General features: G+C 48.3%; 2 protein-coding genes and 1 pseudogene across 2 annotated transcripts; all 3 read right to left on the bottom strand.

The window, feature by feature from the left end:
* Positions 1-678: 678 nt before the first annotated feature.
* On the bottom strand, positions 679-1605 carry LOC133263481 (olfactory receptor 5G3-like). The gene has a single exon (XM_061443263.1). It carries the CDS (start codon positions 1603-1605, stop codon positions 679-681), a length of 927 nt encoding a protein of 308 aa, XP_061299247.1.
* An 8125-nt stretch (positions 1606-9730) lies between these two features.
* Positions 9731-11248, bottom strand: LOC133263482 (olfactory receptor 9G19-like; annotated as a pseudogene).
* Positions 11249-15651: 4403 nt separating this feature from the next.
* On the bottom strand, positions 15652-17148 carry LOC133263485 (olfactory receptor-like protein COR4). Its single transcript, XM_061443264.1, has 2 exons — positions 16376-17148; positions 15652-15805 (listed from the first exon to the last, which is right to left on the bottom strand). The coding sequence occupies exons 1-2, from the start codon at positions 17146-17148 to the stop codon at positions 15652-15654; spliced, it is 927 nt and encodes a 308-aa protein (XP_061299248.1).
* Between the last annotated feature and the right edge of the window lie 1958 nt (positions 17149-19106).

A 19106-nucleotide genomic window follows, 5' to 3' on the forward strand; every position in this document is an offset into this window, starting at 1 on the left:
AAATGGAGTTTGATCCAGTGGAACGGTAGAATTCACTCTCTGTTTATTCTCATTTGCCAAGCAAAAGGGAGAGCAAAAAGGAAAAGAGCTTTAAGCTCATCAAGTTCAACCGTTCCCCAGCACTGCCAAGGCCACCCCTAACCCATGGCACTGAGGGCCTTGTCTATAGGGTTTGTGAACACTTGCAGGGCCGGTGCCTGCAGCCCTGCCCTGGGCAGCCTGTTCCAATGCCTGAGCACCCTCTGGGGCAGGAATTGTTCCTCAGCTCCACCTAAACCTGCCCTGGTGCAGCTTGAGGCCGTTTCCTCTTGTCCCATCCCTTGTTCCCTGGGAGCAGAGCCCAGCCCCTCCTGGTTCCATCCTCCTGTCAGGCAGGTGTAGGGAGTGATAAGGTCCCCCCCTTATCCTAAGATGAAGAGAACTGCACACTTGTAGTTGTCTACTTGTGTCTTGATTAGGTGAAATAAAATACTAATTAAACAATTAGGTGAAATTAACTACTAAATATAATTATCAAAGTTTGGAGAATGAAATTATTTGTATTCTCAATCACATCAACCACTGCATCATGTAACTCTGCTTGCAGAAAACCCCAAAACGTTGTTCATACTTAACAAAACCAGAGCATCTCCCCCAGTATATCCATTCTGTCTGGTCCTAAACTTACAACAATAAAGATCATTTTATTTTTGTGAGCTTCCTCAAAGCCTCCTTCACCTCCTTATTCCTCAGGCTGTAGATCAAGGGGTTCAGCATGGGAGTCACCACGGTGTAGAGCACCACAGCCCATCTATCTGCTGCTCTTGAGCTGTCTGAGCTGTGGAATAAATACATAAAAAAGGATGCCCCATAGAGGATGCTGACAGTGGTGAGGTGGGATGTGCAGGTGGAGAAGGCTTTGCGCTTGCCCTTGGCTGAATTGATGCTCAGGATGGTGGCGATGATGGCCACATAGGAGAGCAGGATAACCAGGATGCTGGACACACCAAAGAGAGATGCTGCAGTGGTCAGGATGATGTGGCTGAGGGTGGTGTCAGAGGTGGAAAGTGAGATGAGAGGGGAAATGTCACAAAAGAAGAGGTCGATGGTGCTGGAGCTGCAGAAGGACAGGGTGGACATGCTGATGGTCTGTCCCACACCATTGGTCAGCCCCATGAGGTACGAGCCAGTCACCAGCTGGAAACAGCATTTTGGGGACATGACAAGGGGGTACAGCAGGGGATGGCAAATGGCCACGTAACGGTCATAGGCCATCGAAGCCAGCAAGAAGTACTCGGTCATCCCAAAGAGATCAAAGAGAAAGACCTGAGCCACACACCCAGCATAAGCAATGCTCTTCTTCTCTGACATCAAGTCAACCAACATCTTGGGGGTGATGATGGTGGAAGAACAGAGGTCTACAAAGGCCAGGTTGCCCAGGAAATAATACATGGGGGAGTGGAGGTGGGGGCAGGCCCTGATTAAGATGATGATGCCCAGGTTGCCCACAATGGTGACAACGTAGGTGAGCAGGAAGAGCAGGAACAAGCAGACCTGAGTCACTGGGTCCTCTGTGAACCCCGCCAGGCTGAACTCGGTCACTTGGGTGCAATTGCTTTGTGCCATGGGCTGGGTGGTGCTTTGTGTGTGAGCTCCTGGCTGGAGGTTTCTTCTCCAAGAGGCAGGGATGTCCCAGGTGGAAAAGCCTCTGTGTGGTGGGAGCTGCTCAGAGACAGTCCTGCAGGATGGAAAGGGAGAGTTCAGGCACAGCTCAATGAGGAACAGGTTGGTGAAAGTCATGTGCTAGCACAGGTAGAACAAAGGGGTGCTCAAGCAGTTAAACACCATGGCACAACGCGGTATGTGCTCCTCTGGCTCCCCTTGAGATGTTGATCAATGACCCCTGTGGAAAGCAGTGGGGAGGTTGCACACCCAAATATCTTTACCTTAGTGCTGCACTTCCTTGACTGCATTCCTGCTAAGCCTGGGGCTTGGGAGTCCATCTGGCTCAACCTGGAACACAGAGAAACGTGGTGCTTTCACAGTGCAGAGTTCATCCTTTATGCTCTCATGGACACTGGCCAACCACCCGCTCTTTCCCTCTTTGTTTGGGCTTCTTCCTAACTGGAAACTGGAATGAGTTCCTGACCTATGGAAAGTGCAGGTTGCCTGGGGTTTGGAGCAGCCTGCTCTAGTGAAAAGTGATCCTGTCCATGGCAAAGGGCTCCAGATGCATCACCTCTGATTTGCCATCAACCAGAACCATACTATTAACCTGTGCATTCTTATACAGACGTTGAGATTGGTTTCCCCTCCCTCCTGACACACTCTGTCAGATCTAAAACCTTTTCATGGTTCTTTAACCTGTTCCTTGAGTCTTCAGTAGAAATAGGGTTCAAGAAAACTTTTCTTGAACACATGCTTTGGGGGAAAAAAAATCATCTTTTGGAGCTGCCTCATCTCAGCAATGGGGAGCACCCTGAATGTCCTGTACAGGAAGGCTTCTGGTGCTCATCCAGGAAACCTTTGTGCTCAGAGGTGAGGAAACCTCCTGAGGGTGTTCTCCACCAGGGTGATCTCCAAACCTGCCTTCTCAGCAGCAGCATGGGGAGCACACAGCACAAGCAGCTCCTTGGGAAGCCCAGAGCATCATCAAGAAGCCCACAACCCTGCAGTAGGACAGGAGATGGAAACAGGAGCTGCTGCTTGTTGGCAAGAGAGAACCACAGGAGAATGATGGGCTGGAAGATGCTGCCCCTCACTTACATCTCAGCTCTGTCTCTGCTGCCCTCCTCATGCTCTCGGAGATGGATGTGAAGATGAACGTGTCTGGAGCTGTGCAGGGAGCCTGGGAATGAACCAGCATCAGCAAACCCCCTTCCTATTTCAAGTGATGTGGGGATGTGGGACTGTGAATCTCTTTGGGCCTCAGGAGGTGACAAAGCCCAAAGCAGGTCATTATCTCTTCTCTGTGTTGATTAGTTTGGAGAAGAAATGTACCCAGAGGAGATGACCTCAGCTTGAGCGAGCAACAGGGCTTTGGGCTCCCTTAGAGCAAAGCACAGAACAAGCCCACCTTTGACATCCACTTTTGGAGCATTTTTGAAGCAGTTACAGCTTCACAAGGGCCATGGTTGACATTATCATGGCAGGGAGATGAGGGGAACCTCGCCAGTGGGAGCTGGTACCAGGGTCCCTCACCAATGCCAGGCACCATGTGCAGTGAACCAGCTTTCCACCCATCTTCAATTCCTTGTACTCAAACCATAGCTCACAAGTTTGGCTGCAAAGGAGCCAACAGAAGATCGTGGTGACCTTGCTAACGGTGAGGTAAATGCTGTCCTCTACCTCTTGTCCAAGCAAACATCAATGCTCACATCACCCAAGGCACTCAGGTTGGTCAGGAATAACTTGGCCTTGGTACCTCCGTGCTGGCTGCTCATGGTCACCCTCCTGTCCTTCCTCTGCCTGGACAGGGCTTCCTGGGGAATTTGGATCTTCACCTCAGTGGGGACGGAGGCAGCCCCAGTCCTTGTGCTCTCCTTGATGATGACATTCACCTTCTTCCACCCATCGTGCTGGAAGCACAAGAGACAAAGGAGAGAGCCTGAGGGAGCGGTGCCCAAAAGTGGAAGGAAGGAGATGGGGAGGAACAGATGAGGAATGTGGTAAAGGATTTAAATGGGCAGCACCAGGGGAAAAAGGCCCTTCTGAAGGGTGCTTTAGGGTTGCCCTTGTTGCTGGTGGCTCTGATGGATGCTCCCAAGCCCATCACAGAATCCCAGCCTGGTTTGTGTTGGAAAGGAACTTAAAGCTCCTCTAGCTCCAGCCCCTGCCACAGGCAGGGACACCTTCCACTAGAGCAGGTGGCTCCAAGCCCCTGTGTCCAACCTGGCCTTGAACACTGCCAGGGATGGGGCAGCCACAGCTTCCATGGGCACCATGTGCCAGCGATTCAGCACCCTCACAGGGAAGAGCTTCTGCCCAAGAGCTCATCTCAGTCTCCCCTCTGGCAGGTTAAAGCCATACCCCTTGGCCTCTCCCTAAAGGCCCTTGTTCAAAGCCCCTCTCCAGATTTCTTATAGCCCCTCTGAACGTATTGAAAGGCCACAATAAGGTCTCTCTGGTGCCTTCTACAACAATATTCAATGACTTTATGTCCAGCTGCTCTCTCCTTCACCATCACCAAGTGTTTGAACAGGAACATGAGTTCTTAGTGTCTTGAAAACACAAGTCTGTGGCTACAACCCTATCGCTCTGCTCCTTGTGGCTTCACTTTGGAGAATGAGGATGAGGAGATGGCCATTGAGTGTGTGAGCCCTTAGCAATGGGAAACAGCAACTGTCTTCATCCTCCTGCCTGAGGTGGGTGTAGACAACTTCAGCTGGATCTTCTGAACCCATTTAAAGGTGTTAAAGCCCTGACTACTGTCAGCTGCTTTTCTCTACAAGGAACAAGTCCCACTCTTGGTTTCGTTTCCTCCTTTTGCAAACAGTAAAAAGCCACCCTGAGGTTATTTAAATTTGGAGGCATATGATGCAAAATGTTGTTTCAAAGGCCATTTTTGGGTCCAAAATGGGCAGGTGGAATCAGACAGACTTCAAAAAGAGAAAATGCTGAGTCCTGCCTATGAGGAGGACTTGCTCTAAGCACTAAGACAGGCTGGGGGGCACCTTATCAGAGAGGAACAAGGCTGTTGTGGTGTCCACTGAGTTGAAATGAGCCATCAATGTGTCCTTGCAGCAAAGGCACCCACCAGCAACATGAGAAGAGCACTGGTGGTGAGTCAAGGGACTTTCTGCAATGAACATCTGAGCACAGGCTGGGGAATGGGGAAGTAAAAGCTGCTTTGGGAAGGGTGGAGAGAGAAGATGAATTGTGGTGAAGAAATGGTCATCTTGCTTGAAAAGGGGCTGATGGAAAGAGTGAAGTGGTAGGGGAAGAAGGAGGAATGCTCATTTCTCAACAGGCAATATGTTTATTTGAAGGTCATCTCCTCATCTTTTTAAGGCCTGCATATTTCAGGTTAACATGAACAGCAGTCATCTCGTGTACATCTATATATACACGCATGTTCTTTAAATATAAGGAAGAACAGAGGAAGAAATATATGCGAGAATAATTCAGATGAGAAGGGGCTGGTTTTTCCCTTTAAGCTACAAGTACATGGAATTGCATTCAGGGATTCTGGTCTCACTTTAATGGACTCAAACATCACTACAGAGTCAGAAAATCACTCCAATTTGATTTCTTATCTATTTAATGCAACACTAATTCTTGTGGCAGATTAAGGCATGATATTATTGTATTTACTTGTCCTTAAATAAGAACAACTCCCACAGACAGCAAAGAAATCATCCCGAACAAGCCCCCTTGTTAAAAAGAATTTGGATGCTCATGAGAAGATGCTTATGTTTTGCAGGACAAATTCTTACCATAACAGGCCAGCCAGAGCTTTAGGATTTAAGCTTTAAGAATATTTTTTCCATATAGGAACTATTGTCTATTCTTTTATCAAGGTATTATTTTTCATATATTATTTAGGACCTTCAACCATCATGGTTTTATCTCCCAGGAATCGGGTGCAGTCCTAAAGGAAACCCCAAATCCTGCATTAACCTCATGCACAGTGTGTTCCTGTGAGCTGGGAGAAGTGATTCAACCTCTTCCCATGTTTCTTTGTCTCCTGCTGCCAAGAGAGTGGCTGGAGGAAAGCACTTGAGTGTGACCACGTTTGTCCTCTTGGGCTTCCCCAACATGTAGAAGCTGCTCTTTGGGACTGTTCTACTCATCTCCATCAGCATGGTGGTAGGGAGCCTTATGAAGACCAGCTCTCAGCTTCATGTGCTCATCTACTTATTTCCTCATAGAAAATGTACTTATTTCCTCTGTGGGATGTAGCTGGGCATTTTACTCTTCTGGATTGGCCTGCTCCATGGAAAGCTGCCACCATGCTGACCTAGAAGCACAGTGGAATTTCATCCCATGTGATAAGCAGTCACCCAACTTGGTCCAGGAACAGCCTTTCAAGGCACTGTCTGAGCAGGCTTGTCTTTTCCTTGGATATCATCTGGAGCTGATGACACAGATGCTCCATGCTTCTGGCCATGTGTTGTATCCAGACATGTCCAACCTATTTCATGGCTCAAAGACTCTCAGTGTTGTCCAGAACTACCCTATCACTTCTTCATTTCCTTATATCTGTCCATCCAGGCCAAGCTTATTTTCCATCCCAGCTGCAGCTTACTCAGGATTTCTCATTCCAGGGTTTGATGGTTGAGTCACATTGGTCAAAGGAGCGGTAGTATCTAATTGTAGGTTTCCACATCTGAATTAGTCACAGAATGTTCCCCTTATGGAGACAAGGATGCATCTGGGGGCTTTGATTCAGCTTGGATCTATTTTAAGCATCTGTATGAGGGGTTTCTTCTGGAAAAAGTGGATGGTTCTCTGCATTTGCAGTGAAGGGTGATGGGCAGACACAGCTATAATGTGGGTTGTGTTCAGAGCAGACAGAGGCCATAGGCTGAAGAGTAAGTTTAAGTCTAATGGGAAACATCAGCTCACTGTGCTGATGTGTTGGGGTCCTTCAGAAACCCCACTCAAAAGTGAGGAGGTGCAAGCAGCTTTTCATACACCATGGAATGATTTGGGTTGGAAGGTAGCTTAAAGCTCATGAAATTCCAGCTCCCTGCCACAGGCAGGGACACCTTCCACTAGAGCAGGTTGCTGCAATCCCCATTTAACCTGTCCGCTATCAGTTCTATTGATCAATAATTTCCAATGCATCAAGGCTCAGCATCCATAAAATATGTCCTGGACAGAATAGGAATACAAAATGAATGTAGGCAGTATCCTGGCTGTGCGTTTTCTGTTATAAAGGTTGATAATACCAGATATTAACTTCCGGATGAGGGGCTTATATTCTGCATAGATGGATAGGAAATTATTCCTCTAGAAAATACTAGTGTTGGTTTGCTCTTTTCAGAGCAATGAGATAGAAGCTATTCTCCATAAACCTGGCTGTGCCTGAAGGGGCTGAACGAAAGCTGGAGAGCGGCTTTGGAGAAGGGCCTGTAGGGTCAGGACAAGGGGAATGGCTTTTTTTGGATGTAGCGGTTGGAGCTGGAGGAGCTTTAAGGTCCCTTCCAACACAAACCACTCTGTGTTTCCATGATCCAGGTCCATGAAATTGTCCTTAATACACAAACATGCCAACACGCTGACCCTCCATCTCATTGGCTTTGGGCTTGCACCTGCTCTGTCAAGCAAGGCAGCTATATGAGTGAACTTTGCTAACCAAGTAGAAAGTTTCTTTCTTGTTATCCCCAGCTAATTAATCTCTGATGGCTTGTTATGAAGAATGAGGGAAGTCACATCCAAGTCTTCCGAGAAGCTTTTGTGGTGATGAGGAAACTTCCTTGGTAAACCCCAGAAAGTCTTGTTAAAGCTGATGACTCCTGGAAGGGTGCTTGGTCCCCAGGGACCACTTCTTGCTTTGGCAAAGTGAGCATCTTCACTTGTGATGGAAATAGCTGTGAGTGCTTGTATTGTGAAAGCCTGGATCTCGGGCCTGCTGGAGGGCTTTCTGTGCCCATGCAAGCTTGGTTCTACTCTCTCTTTAAAGACACATCCCTGTCTTCATGACATGTGCAGATCATGTGGTTCTTGCTAATGGTGTGCTTTGTCCCTTCCTGCTTTTGACCCCTAATAAAGGGAGCTGGGGAAGCTCATTGCATTTCTCTTCACTTTTCAAACTCCTCAAGGACACTTCATACATTGAATTTCTTGTTATTAGTTGTCTTGGGATGGATTTATTTGTGTCTCTCTTTAGTTCTTTACCTGTTAAAAATGTTCTTAAACTGTTAAACTGAGGCAAGTTGTAGTCAACTACATCCATCCTCCATGTCTGCCTGGCTTTCATAAATGTGATTTTCCTACCATTATGAATTTGGGATTGGAGAATAAGCATGGGAATGGGGTCACCTGACTCAACATCTAAAATTCCTTGCCTAGTTATGAGATAGTCAGGACCCTTCTAGAACGGATGGGAATAAGAGGATGTTTTATTACATCCTAGGACAGCTGGTGAGGATGGATGTGGTCCAGAGCAGGTCTGAACATCAGAAGGACTTGTTCCATGCACTCTCTCTCCATGGTATGTGCATCTCTGAATAGCTTTCTCTGGATTAAATGAATTCCAGTCAGGATGTGAAGGCCTCCTGGAGGTCAAACTGGATCAGTTGCCCCCCTCAAACCTATTTTCAGTTTGTTTTAATCCAAAAGACAGGACAAGAGGAAACGGCCTCAAGTTGCACCAGGGCAGGTTTAGATGGAGCTGAGGAACAATTCCTGCCCTAAAGGGTGCTCAGGCATTGGAACAGGCTGCCTAGGACAGGGCTGCAGTCATCATCCCTACAAGTGTTCACACACTGTGTAGATGTGGCCCTCAGTGCCATGGGTCAGTGGTGGCCTTGGCAGGGCTGGGGTAAGGGTTTGACTGGATGAGCTTGAAGGAATTTTCCAACCTGGTTGATTTAATGAGTCTAAAAGGAGGTACAGAAACACACCTTCACTGAGCACAGGTGGGGACACAAAACTGATTTAATGACTCAACTTTTATTTATCTAAATTTGAAGAAGATGAAACTACTCCAGATCTCCTAATCCGTCCTCCCAACAGTCTTGAGAGCTTTGTTTTAGTTTTCCTTTCAGTTGGACTAAAACTTTATAAAGGAAAAGGAAAAGATAATTTAAGAACTAAGAAACCCCTTTTTCTGCATGTTTTCCTGTAAGTGGTGGTGGAAACTACCAGTTAAGTTGTAGGGAAGGAGCAGATGCAGTGAAATGCTCCAGGTCAGGTTTGGTTGCCCTCATATAGATATGTGGTGCTATTTGCTCTGTCCTGAAGGGCCCAGGACATTGCCATGCACTTGACATGTACATCATGCAACTTTCAGAAGGGTTTGGTTGCTTTGGAGCAACATCTGAAAGCTCAGAGGGAGACTGAGGGGCCCCTCCATGGTGTTAATAGTCAATGTTCAGGCAACTGAAGTCAGTCCCAGTTGCCTTTATGCTTCCTGACATGGGTTCATCTAATCTGACCTGCTCTACCTGTGCTCATGTGTATATTTCATTGGGATAATAGAATAGGACTATGGAATTGTGTGTCTGTGGTGCTGGCATCATCGTGAAGAAATAACTTGGACAGCTCAGGAAGAGGCACACGTTACTTCATGACTTCTGGTTGCCCAAAGCAGTGGTAAGTGCTCCATTCCTGGCAGTGTTCAAGGGCAGGTTGGACACAGGGGCTTGGAGCAAGCTGCTGTAGTGGAAGGTGTCCCTGCCCGTCACTGGGGGTTGGGACTGGATGATCTTACTGTACTTTCGAGCCCAAAGCTGTCCATGATTCTCTGACACATGTAGCTCCCGCTGAGCTACTTTTTTGGGCATGAGTAATGAATGTTTAATTGAGATAAAGCACAGTGCAAAGGTGATGTGCAACAATCCCAACTGCTGCTAACATCCCATTTTATAGCAGATATATATGGCATATGGGGAGAGGTGGGAAGGAGAGGAGGTCTGTCAGCACAGTGCCATCTCCTGTCAATCATGATGCACTTCAAGATCAGGAGAGCTTATGCTCCTGCATGGACTGTGATAAGTAACAAAGGAAGGCACAAGCAAGACAAGGTCTGTGTGCGCTTCTTGCTGTGTGCATCATTAGGGACATAACCCCTGGGTTTCTTCTGTTAGGAAGCTGTCTGTCTCTTCAGCAGTGTCTTCAGTGCCTCCTTCACCTCCTGGCTCCTCAGGCTGTAGATGAAGGGGTTCAGCATGGCAGTCACCACCATGTAAAGCACAGAGACCACCTTGTCCCTCTCCAGCACATAGGAGGAGCTGGGCCAAGTGTAAATGAAGAGGATGGAGCCATAGTAAAGGGTGAGGTGGGTGGCAGAGGTGGAGAAGGCTTTGCACTGCCCCTCAGTTGAGCACATCCTCAGGATAACAACCGGGATGGAGACGTAGGACATGAGGATGAGTGCAGAAGGGAGGATGGTGTTGAAGGCCAGGTTGAAGTAGAGGAGGGACTGGTAGCTGTCTGTCACATCACAGGAGAGCTTCGCCAGTGGAGCAGGTCGCAGAAGAAGTCATCGATGATGTTGGAGTCACAAAAGCTGGGAGTGAACGTGTAGCTGGCAACAAGGGTAGAGTTGGCAAAGCCACTGAGGTAGGAGGTGACCACCAGCCCTATGCAGAGCTTATTGGACATGGCAGCAACATAGAGCAGTGGGTTGGAGATGGCCACGTACCTGTCATAGGCCATGGCTGCCAGCAGGTAGCTCTCGGTGCAGGCCAAGCCACTGGAGACAAAGAACTGAGCAGCACACCCAGCAAATGAGGTGCTCTTGTCCTCAGAGATGCAGTTCAGAAGGATCTTGGGGGTGTAGACAGAGGAATACCAGAGGTCCAGGAAGGACAAATTGCCAGTGAAAAAGTACATTGGGGTATGGAGGCGTGAGCTACGGCATATCACCGCTATGAGGGTGATGTTGCTCATGAGGGTGTGTCCTGGGTTCAGCAGTAGCAGTCATTTTTCTCCTTCTTGGTAGCTGGTGCAGTGCTGTGTTTTGACTTTCGGCCTGGGAACAGAGCTGATAACAGAGATGTTTTGGTTTGGCCAAGGACTTTGTGAGCCTCATGCTCTGCCAGGGAGGAAGCAGAAGGAAGGAAGGAGGAAGCAGAGACAGGGCACCTGACCCAAGCTAGCCTAAGAGGTATTCCGTACTGCAGCATGTCATGGCCAGGATGTAACTGGGAGCTACCCGAAAGGGCTAGTAGTCTGCATGCAGGGGGACTGCAGGGTTGGAGGAGGTATGGGTCGGTGCTTGGTTGGGCTGGGGGGGGTGAGTTATCGGTTGGCTGGTGGTGAGGTGATGTATTCTCTTCCCTTGTTATTTCCTTTATCTTTGCTATTACTGGTGGTAGCAGTAGTGATCTATATTATGCCCTAGTTACTAAACTGTTTTTATCTCAACCCGGGGGAGTTGCATTCTTTTTGATTCTCCTCTCCGTCCCCCCTGGGAGTAGGGGGAACGAAAGAAGTGGGGGGAGTGAGTGAACAAGCTGTCTGGCTAGGTTTAAACCACGACAGGGTGGTGATGTAGGCAGAGGGGAACACCATGAACAAGAGAAGCTGCAGCTTTGTGTCAGTGGTTGGGCCCCAGGAGGATGAAGCTGGTGACTGAACTATGGTTCCTCTCTTCCATGGTGAAGCAACTGGAGACATGGATCCCAGTGGCTATTTCATAGCTGCAGTGTGGGGTCTTGATCATGGGCTAAGAGAAGGGCTTCCATGGTGCTGGCATTGCTCTCTGTCCCAAAACACAGCTTCACACACAAAAGAGAAAAGCAGAGTAAATTTTGTATTGAGAAGATCTGTTGTGCTGATTTTGGTTGTGCTCTTCTATCAGAGAATGACGGAATGGTTTGGAAACTACCTTAAAGCTCATCTAGTTCCAACCCCCTGTCCACGAGAGGGGCACCTACTAGAGCAGATTGCTCCATGTCCCATCCAAGTCGGCCTTGAACACTTCCTTGCATTCCCTAACTTCTATGAATGGGAAATCTCAATCTCAGCGTCACATGAAATTGCTCATATATTAAGACTCTTTAATTTGAATTTCATGTGCAGAACTGGAGGTAGAGGCTGAAGACAAATGCATGTAGGGTCACCATCTGCTACAGCCTAACACAGTTTGATTAGGTTCATTGTCATCAGTCTTCCCAGTAAAAGCATTGTCTCATTGAGTTTTCTCTTTTGCATGAGCAAACACTGAAGGGTTGGACGTGCACCTAAAAGCCTTAATTACAAGTGTGTGTATGTTAGGACCTCTGGTTTAGGCACATTATTGAAAGCAGCAGTTATTCAGTGCTAGTGTGTGTTTGCACAGCTGAGTACAGGCACAGAAGCTGGAATTCATCTGACATTGTCAGCCTACATATGAATTACTTCAGCTTTTCCATAGCAATGGAAGTGATAGACTGTTCCGCAGGAAGACCAGAAGATGAGCTCTTATCTGCTGCTTCCTTGCAACTTCCCCTATGCTCCCGTCAGGTTTGGAGGACCCTCTTTCAATTAGCTCTCCTGGTGGCTGCTCCTCAATGGGCTTGATGATCTTCTTATCTGGCCTCATATGTTGATTCTAATGTTTGTCATCAGGTACCACAAGGGGTGGGCAGAGAGATGAGGAGACAAAGAAAAGAAAGATGACTCCCCTTGAAGATTATTTTCTTGGCTACTGTGATGCTGTGTCCCTTGTTGACCCTTTTTACCTGAGCATACTCGCTTATGGTCTTGTCCAGCAAGATCCCATGCGTCCCATGGAGCCTTCGGCTAGAGCATATCACCACCATGAGGGTCCAATGTGGAACCACAAGTTTAGAGACCACAAGAACAAAAGCACGCTTTAAATCTCTGTGTGACAGCCCCACACCAGCTCATCTCCCAGGGCAAAGCAAGCAGGTACGGCCTCTCCTGTCCCAGCATTGCCTGTGGCATGTGATTGGGGATATTTATCCATTGCTTCATTCTGTATCTCCTTAGGTAGCAGGTCCCTGAAGCAGATACTCAGTGTGGCCTTTGCACCCAGTGAAGTGTTGCTGCACAGCCGTGCATCCCCCAGAGATGGCCTCAGTTACTCCCTGCACCAAGAAAGACCATTTCAGAGCTTTCATAGCTCTCCATGTTACGTGCTCACTGTTTCCATCACTAAAGCCTCAGAACAAAGGTGCAATCTCAAGAACATCCATGTTCTTTACATTGAGCTGATTATACCTTTTTACCAGCCTGAATGTAGAAGGAAACAAGAACTCTTCCTAGGAGTCTTCCCCAGAGCATCCTTCAGCTCTGTGCTCCTGCAGATGTGGATCTGGGCTCTCAACATGGGGATTATCAGGGTGATGTCAACAGGCACCAGGCTGGACAGAGTCTTGGGTGACTTGGTGTAGTGTGAGGCATCCCTGCCCATGGCAGGGGGTTGGGCTTTCAGGACTTTTCCCACCCAAACCATTCCATGATTCTATGACACCCCTTTATCCTGGTGCAGGGAATAACTTGAGCTCTGCAGTCAACAGTGAGAAGTGGGAATTTCTGGGTAGTACTCAGTTCAGCTATTTAGGGTGGTTGTTTTGGAGTAAGGTGAATTGCTTCTTAGAGGACCTGGCAACAATAGGGTGAGAAGGGTCAGATGAAGAACCAAGCCTGTAGACGACAACATTCAGCTAAACCATGCTCAGATTTAGCTGGTATGCTCAATATCAGCACTGAGTTAGTTATAAATGATCTGTCAAAGAAAAACCCAAGCAGAGCAACCCCAAATGTTCTTTCTAATTGAATTTTGACATTTCTTCCTGGAGTCCTGCAGGAGAAATCGCATCCCAATCCATTGGACTGACCACAATGACTGGCACCAGCCTGTGCATCACATGCTAAAGCCACTGAATGATTCAATGATTCATTTCATCCCCTTTTAGGCAACTGAGTGCTCATCAAGTCAGTGTTGAAATGATATAGATTTGAGTGGAATGAAATGAAGCTTCAAGTGCAGCTGATGAGCATTTTTTTATGCATTTGCATTTGTCTGGGTGTCTTTTCTGATTCTCAGGACAACTTCTTGGGGGTTACGGACCCAAAATGGATCTATTTAGGGAAAGAAACCACACAGACCCAATAGTGTTTTATTTTTTGGGTAGGTTTTGCTTTCTGCATCCCTTTACGTTAAAATTCACTGGAGGGGTTTGGTGTCATGGCACACTCGAGCACAGATTGTGTTTTTATATCGCTCCTGAGTGACTGAGGTTTAGTGAATGGAATGAGAATGATTAAAACCAATAACCCAGACACAACCAGGCAGACTTCCTGGTGCTTCAAGCTGATGATGCTTTCCCTACCTTAGATATCTGTCAGAAAATGTTGCTATTGGCTTTTTTAGACATAAATTGTGCTGGAAAGCTGGGCACATCATTGTGTGTAAGTGAGCTGTGAATGTGGGATGAGGTAGATCTTTGGTGAGAAGCTGTGAGGGCTGGAGCAGCTCTGCTCTGGAGCCAGGCTGAGAGAGCTGGGCTGGGTCAGCCTGGACAAGAGAAGGCTCCTGAAGGGGGGACCTCAGAGCAGCTCCAGTGCCTAAAGGGGCTGCAGGAAACCTGGAGAGGGGCTTTGGCCAAGGGCCTGTAGGGGCAGGCCAAGGGGAATGGTTTTAACCTGCCCGAGGGGAGACTGAGATGAGCTCTTAGGCAGAAGCTCTTCCCTGTGAGGGTGCTGAGGTGCTGGCACAGGGTGCCCAGAGAAGCTGTGGCTGCCCCATCCCTGGCAGTGTTCAAGGCCAGGTTGGACCCAGGGGCTTGGAGCAAGCTGCTCCAGTGGAAGGTGTCCCTGCCCGTGGCAGGGGTTGGAGCTGGAGGACCTTTAAGGGCCCTTTTAACACAAACCAGGCTGGATTCTATGATCCAGGCCCATGAAATTGTCCTTAATACACAAACATGCCAACACACTGACCCTCCAACTCACTGGCTTTGGGCATGAACCGTCTCTGTCAAGCAAGGCAGCTGTAGACGTGAACTTTGTTGTTAACAAAGAAGAAAGTTTCTTTCTTGTTATCCCCAGCTAATTAATCTCTGATGGCTTTTTATGAAGAATGACGTAAATCACATCCAAGTCTTCTGAGAAGCTTTAAGGTCCCTTTTAACACAAACCATTCCATGATTTTATGTCTCTAGGATAGCCCTGAGGCTCAGCCATGCTCCAGGTTACCACGGCCCTGGCAGCTCTATGGGTTGGGGTAATGCACACATTGGCATGTTTTGCTGGATTTTCATGTATATATTGTTTTTCCACCACAAATCAACTCTCTGTACAGGGAGGCAGCAGTAGAGACATCAGGGTAGGCAATGCCATTGGTGCAGGCTGCTATGGGCTGCCACATATCAAGTCGGAAGGCTGATGAGCAACACAATAGCTCCTATGATCTTTTCTGGTCAGGATGCCATGGAGATCATTGTTGTGTACAGGGAGATGGCAAGCAAAGGTGTGGAGCAGTGGACAGTGGTTTTCTTGGTAGGGTCTGCCCTTTGGTGAGTATTCATCACTACTACATCTTAAAGTTCTTTCAAAGTGCCTTCATTCATTCCAGAGGTCACACAAGTAAGGTCTTTGCTGTCTGAAATGCAATGAGATGAATGGTGCTGGAAATCTTTTAATGAGACTTGAGAATCAAAAGCTAAAATAACTTCCTGCACATTGTGCCAGTTCTTTCCTGTCCTCTCTATTTATCTTGTTAAATGTGTTTGTATCCTTTTCTTATGGCACTTACTAACTGTCTAGAAATGGAGTTTCATTTACTGCAACAGTAGAATTCACCCTCTGTTTATTCTGATTTGTCAAGCGAAAGCCATGCAAAACAAAACACAGCTCATACCTTGAGCACAGGGAATTATAAAAGATTTTGCAATGTTCTTATTTGTGTATGCAGGTGGTGATATCAAAGCAGCCAGTGCATCATGGAAGTTAAGACTCCCCCAGCAAATGCTGCCCATCTGAGATACTTAATAAACAGCTGAGCATTTCCCCACATTTCCATTCTACCTTGCCCTAAACCTACAACATTCAATATCACTTTATTTTCAAGAGTCTCCTCAAAGCCTCCTTCACCTCCTTATTCCTCAGGCTGTAGATCAAGGGGTTCAACATGGGAGGCACCATGGTGTAGAGCACCACAGCCCATTTGTTTCCTACTGTCCTGGGTTCAGCAGTAGCAGTCATTTTTCTCCTTCTTGGTAGCTGGTGCAGTGCTGTGTTTTGACTTTCGGCCTGGGAACAGAGCTGATAGCGATGTTTTGGTTTGGCCAAGGACTTTGTGAGCCTCATGCTCTGCCAGGGAGGAGGGGAAGCCAGGAGGAAGCAGAGACAGGACACCTGACCCAAACTGACCAAAGAGCTATTCCATACCACAGCACGTCATGCCCAGGAGGTAACTGGGAGTTAGCCGGAAGGGCTGGGAGTCTGCAGGGTTGGAGGATGTATCGGTCGGTGCTTGGTTGGGCTGAGGGGGGGCGAGTTATCGGTCAGCTGGTGCTGAGGTGTTGTATTCTCTTCCCTTGTTATTTCCTTTATCATTATTATCATTGGTGGTAGCAGTAGTGATCTGTGTTATACCTTAGTTACTAAACTGTTCTTATCTCAACCTGTGGGAGTTGCATTCTTTTTCGATTCTCCTCTCCGTCCCTCCAGGAGCAGGGGGAGGGCAAGAAAGGGGGGGAAGTGAGCGAATGAGTTACCTGACTGGGTTTAAACCACGACACCTACTCTTGAGCTGTTTGAGGTGAGGTTTAAGTACGTGAAGAAGGATGCCCCACAGAAGATGCTGACAGTGGTGAGGTGGGAGGTGCAGGTGGAGAAGGCTTTGCGCTTGCCCTCAGCTGAATTGATGCTCAGGATTGTGAGGATGATGGCAATGTAGGACAGCAGGATAACCAGGATGCAGGGCACACCAAAGAGAGATGCTGCAGTGGTCAGGATGATGTGGCTGAGGGTGGTGTCGGAGGCGGAGAGCGAGATGAGAGGGGAAATGTCACAGAAGAAGAGGTCGATGGTGCTGGAGCTGCAGAAGGACAGGGTGGACATGCTGATGGTCTGTCCCACACCATTGGTCAGCCCCATGAGGTACGAGCCAGTCACCAGCTGGAAACAGCACTTTGGGGACATGACAAGGGGGTACAGCAGGGGATGGCAAATGGCCACGTAACGGTCATAGGCCATTGCAGCCAGCAGGAAGCATTCAGTTATCCCAAAGAGATCATAGAGGAAGACCTGAGCCACACACCCAACATAAGCAATGCTCTTCTTCTCTGACATCAAGTCAACCAACATCTTGGGGGTGATGATGGTGGAGAAACAGAGGTCTACAAAGACCAGGTTGCCCAGGAAATAATACATGGGGGAGAGGAAATGGGGGCAGGCCCTGATTAAGATGATGATGCCCAGGTTGCCCACAATGGTGACAACGTAGGTGAGCAGGAAGAGCAGGAACAAGCAGACCTGAGTCACTGGGTCCTCTGTGAACCCTGTCAGGCTGAACTCGGTCACTTGGGTACAATTGCTTTGTGCCATGGGCTGCGTGGTGCTTTGTGTGTGAGCTCCTGGCTGGAGGTTTCTTCTCCAAGAGGCAGGGATGTCCCAGGTGGAAAAGCCTCTGTGTGGTGGGAGCTGCTCAGAGACAGTCCTGCAGGATGGAAAGAGAGAGTTCAGGCACAGCTCAATGAGGAACAGGTTGGTGAAAGTCGTGTGCCAGCACAGGTAGAACAAAGGGGTGCTCAAGCAGTTAAACACCATGGCACAACGCGGTGCCTGCTCCTCTGGCTCCCCTTGAGATGTTGATCAATGACCCCTGTGGAAAGCAGTGGGGAGGTTCCATGCTTTACCTTAGTGCTGCACTTCATGAACTTCATTAGTGCTGAGCCTGGGGCTTGGAGATCATTCGTCTCAACCTGGAACACAGAGAAAAGTAGTGGTTTCACAGCGCAGAGCTGATCCTTCATGCTCTCGTAGGAATTTGCTGAACACCAGTTCCTTCCCTCTTTGCTGGGGCTTCTTCCTAACTAGACACTGGAATGAATTTTTGACCTATGGAAAGTGCAGGCTGGACAGGGCTTAGAGTAACCAGCTCTAGTGGAAAATGTCCCTGCCCATGGCAGGGGGTTGGAACTGCATGAGCTTTAAGGTCCCTGCCAGTCCAAACTATGTTCCTATGCAAGCTTACATAGATGTTTATAGTGGTTTCCCCTCCCTCCTGAGAATGTTCTCAACCAGGGTGATCCCCAAACGTGCCTTCTCGGCAGCTGCATGGGGAGGACACAGCACAAGCAGCTCCCTGGGAAGCCCAGAGCACCATCAAGAAGCCCAGGACCCTGCAGTAGGGCAGGGCATGAAGACAGGAGCTGCTGCTTGTTGGCAAGAGAGAACCACAGGAGGTTCAGAGAACCACAGGCACACACTGTCCTTGCAAAGAGAGCTCAGCTTGGCCTGGAAGATGCTGCCCCTCACTTACATCTCAGCTCTGTCTCTGCTGCCCTCCTCATGCTCTCGGAGATGGATGTAAAGATGAACGTGTCTGGAGCTGTGCAGGGAGCCTGGGAACGAACCAGCATCAGCAAACCCCCTTCCTATTTCAAGTGATGTGGGGATGTGGGACTGTGAATCTCTTTGGGCCACAAGAGGGTGACAAAGCCCAAAGCAGGTCATTATCTCTTCTCTGTGCTGATTAGTTTGGAGAAGAAGTGTACCCAGAGGAGATGACCTCAGTTTAAGCAAGCAAGAGGGATTTGGGCTCCCTTAGAGCAAACCACAGAACAAGCCCACCTTTGACATCCACTTTTGGAGCATTTCTGAGGCAGTTAAAGCTTCACAGGGCCATGGTTGACATTATCATGGCAGGGAGGTGAGGGGAACCTCGCCAATGGGAGCTGGTACCAGGATCCATCAGCAGTGTCAGGCATCATGTGCAATGAACCAGCTTTAAACCCATCTTCAATTCCTTGTACTCAAACCATAGCTCACAAGTTTGGCTGCAAAGAGCCCACAGAAGATGGTGGTGACCTTGCTAATGGTGAGGTAAATGCTGTCCTTTACTTCTTGTCCAAGCAAGCATCAGTGCTTACATCACCAAAGACACTCAGGTTGATCAGGTATCACTCACCACTAGTAGCTCCATGCTGATACTCATGGTCACCCTCCTGTCCTTCCTCTGCCTGGAGAGGGCTTCCTTGGGGATTTGGTTCTTAATCCCTCTGGGGACCAAGGCAGCCCCAGTCCTCGTGCTCTCCTTGATGATGACATTCACTTTTTTCCATCCATCATGCTGGAGAAACAAGATACAAAGGAGAGGTGCCTGAAAGTGGAAGGAAAGGGAGGGGAAGGATCACACGAGGACTCTAAGGACTGACATGGGCTGCAAGAGGGAATAAGGGCTTCAGGGAGACCTTATTGTGGCCTTTGAATACTTTAGGAGGGGACTGCAAGAAGCCTGGAGAGGGGCTTTGGCCAAGGGCCTGTAGGGACAGGCCAACGGG

The sequence above is a fragment of the Pezoporus flaviventris genome, unplaced genomic scaffold, assembly GCF_033815535.1.
Source record: "Pezoporus flaviventris isolate CSIRO_AGI_PZ_B2104156 unplaced genomic scaffold, CSIRO_AGI_Pfla_v1 ptg000326l, whole genome shotgun sequence".
NCBI classification, from domain to species: Eukaryota; Metazoa; Chordata; class Aves; order Psittaciformes; family Psittacidae; genus Pezoporus; species Pezoporus flaviventris.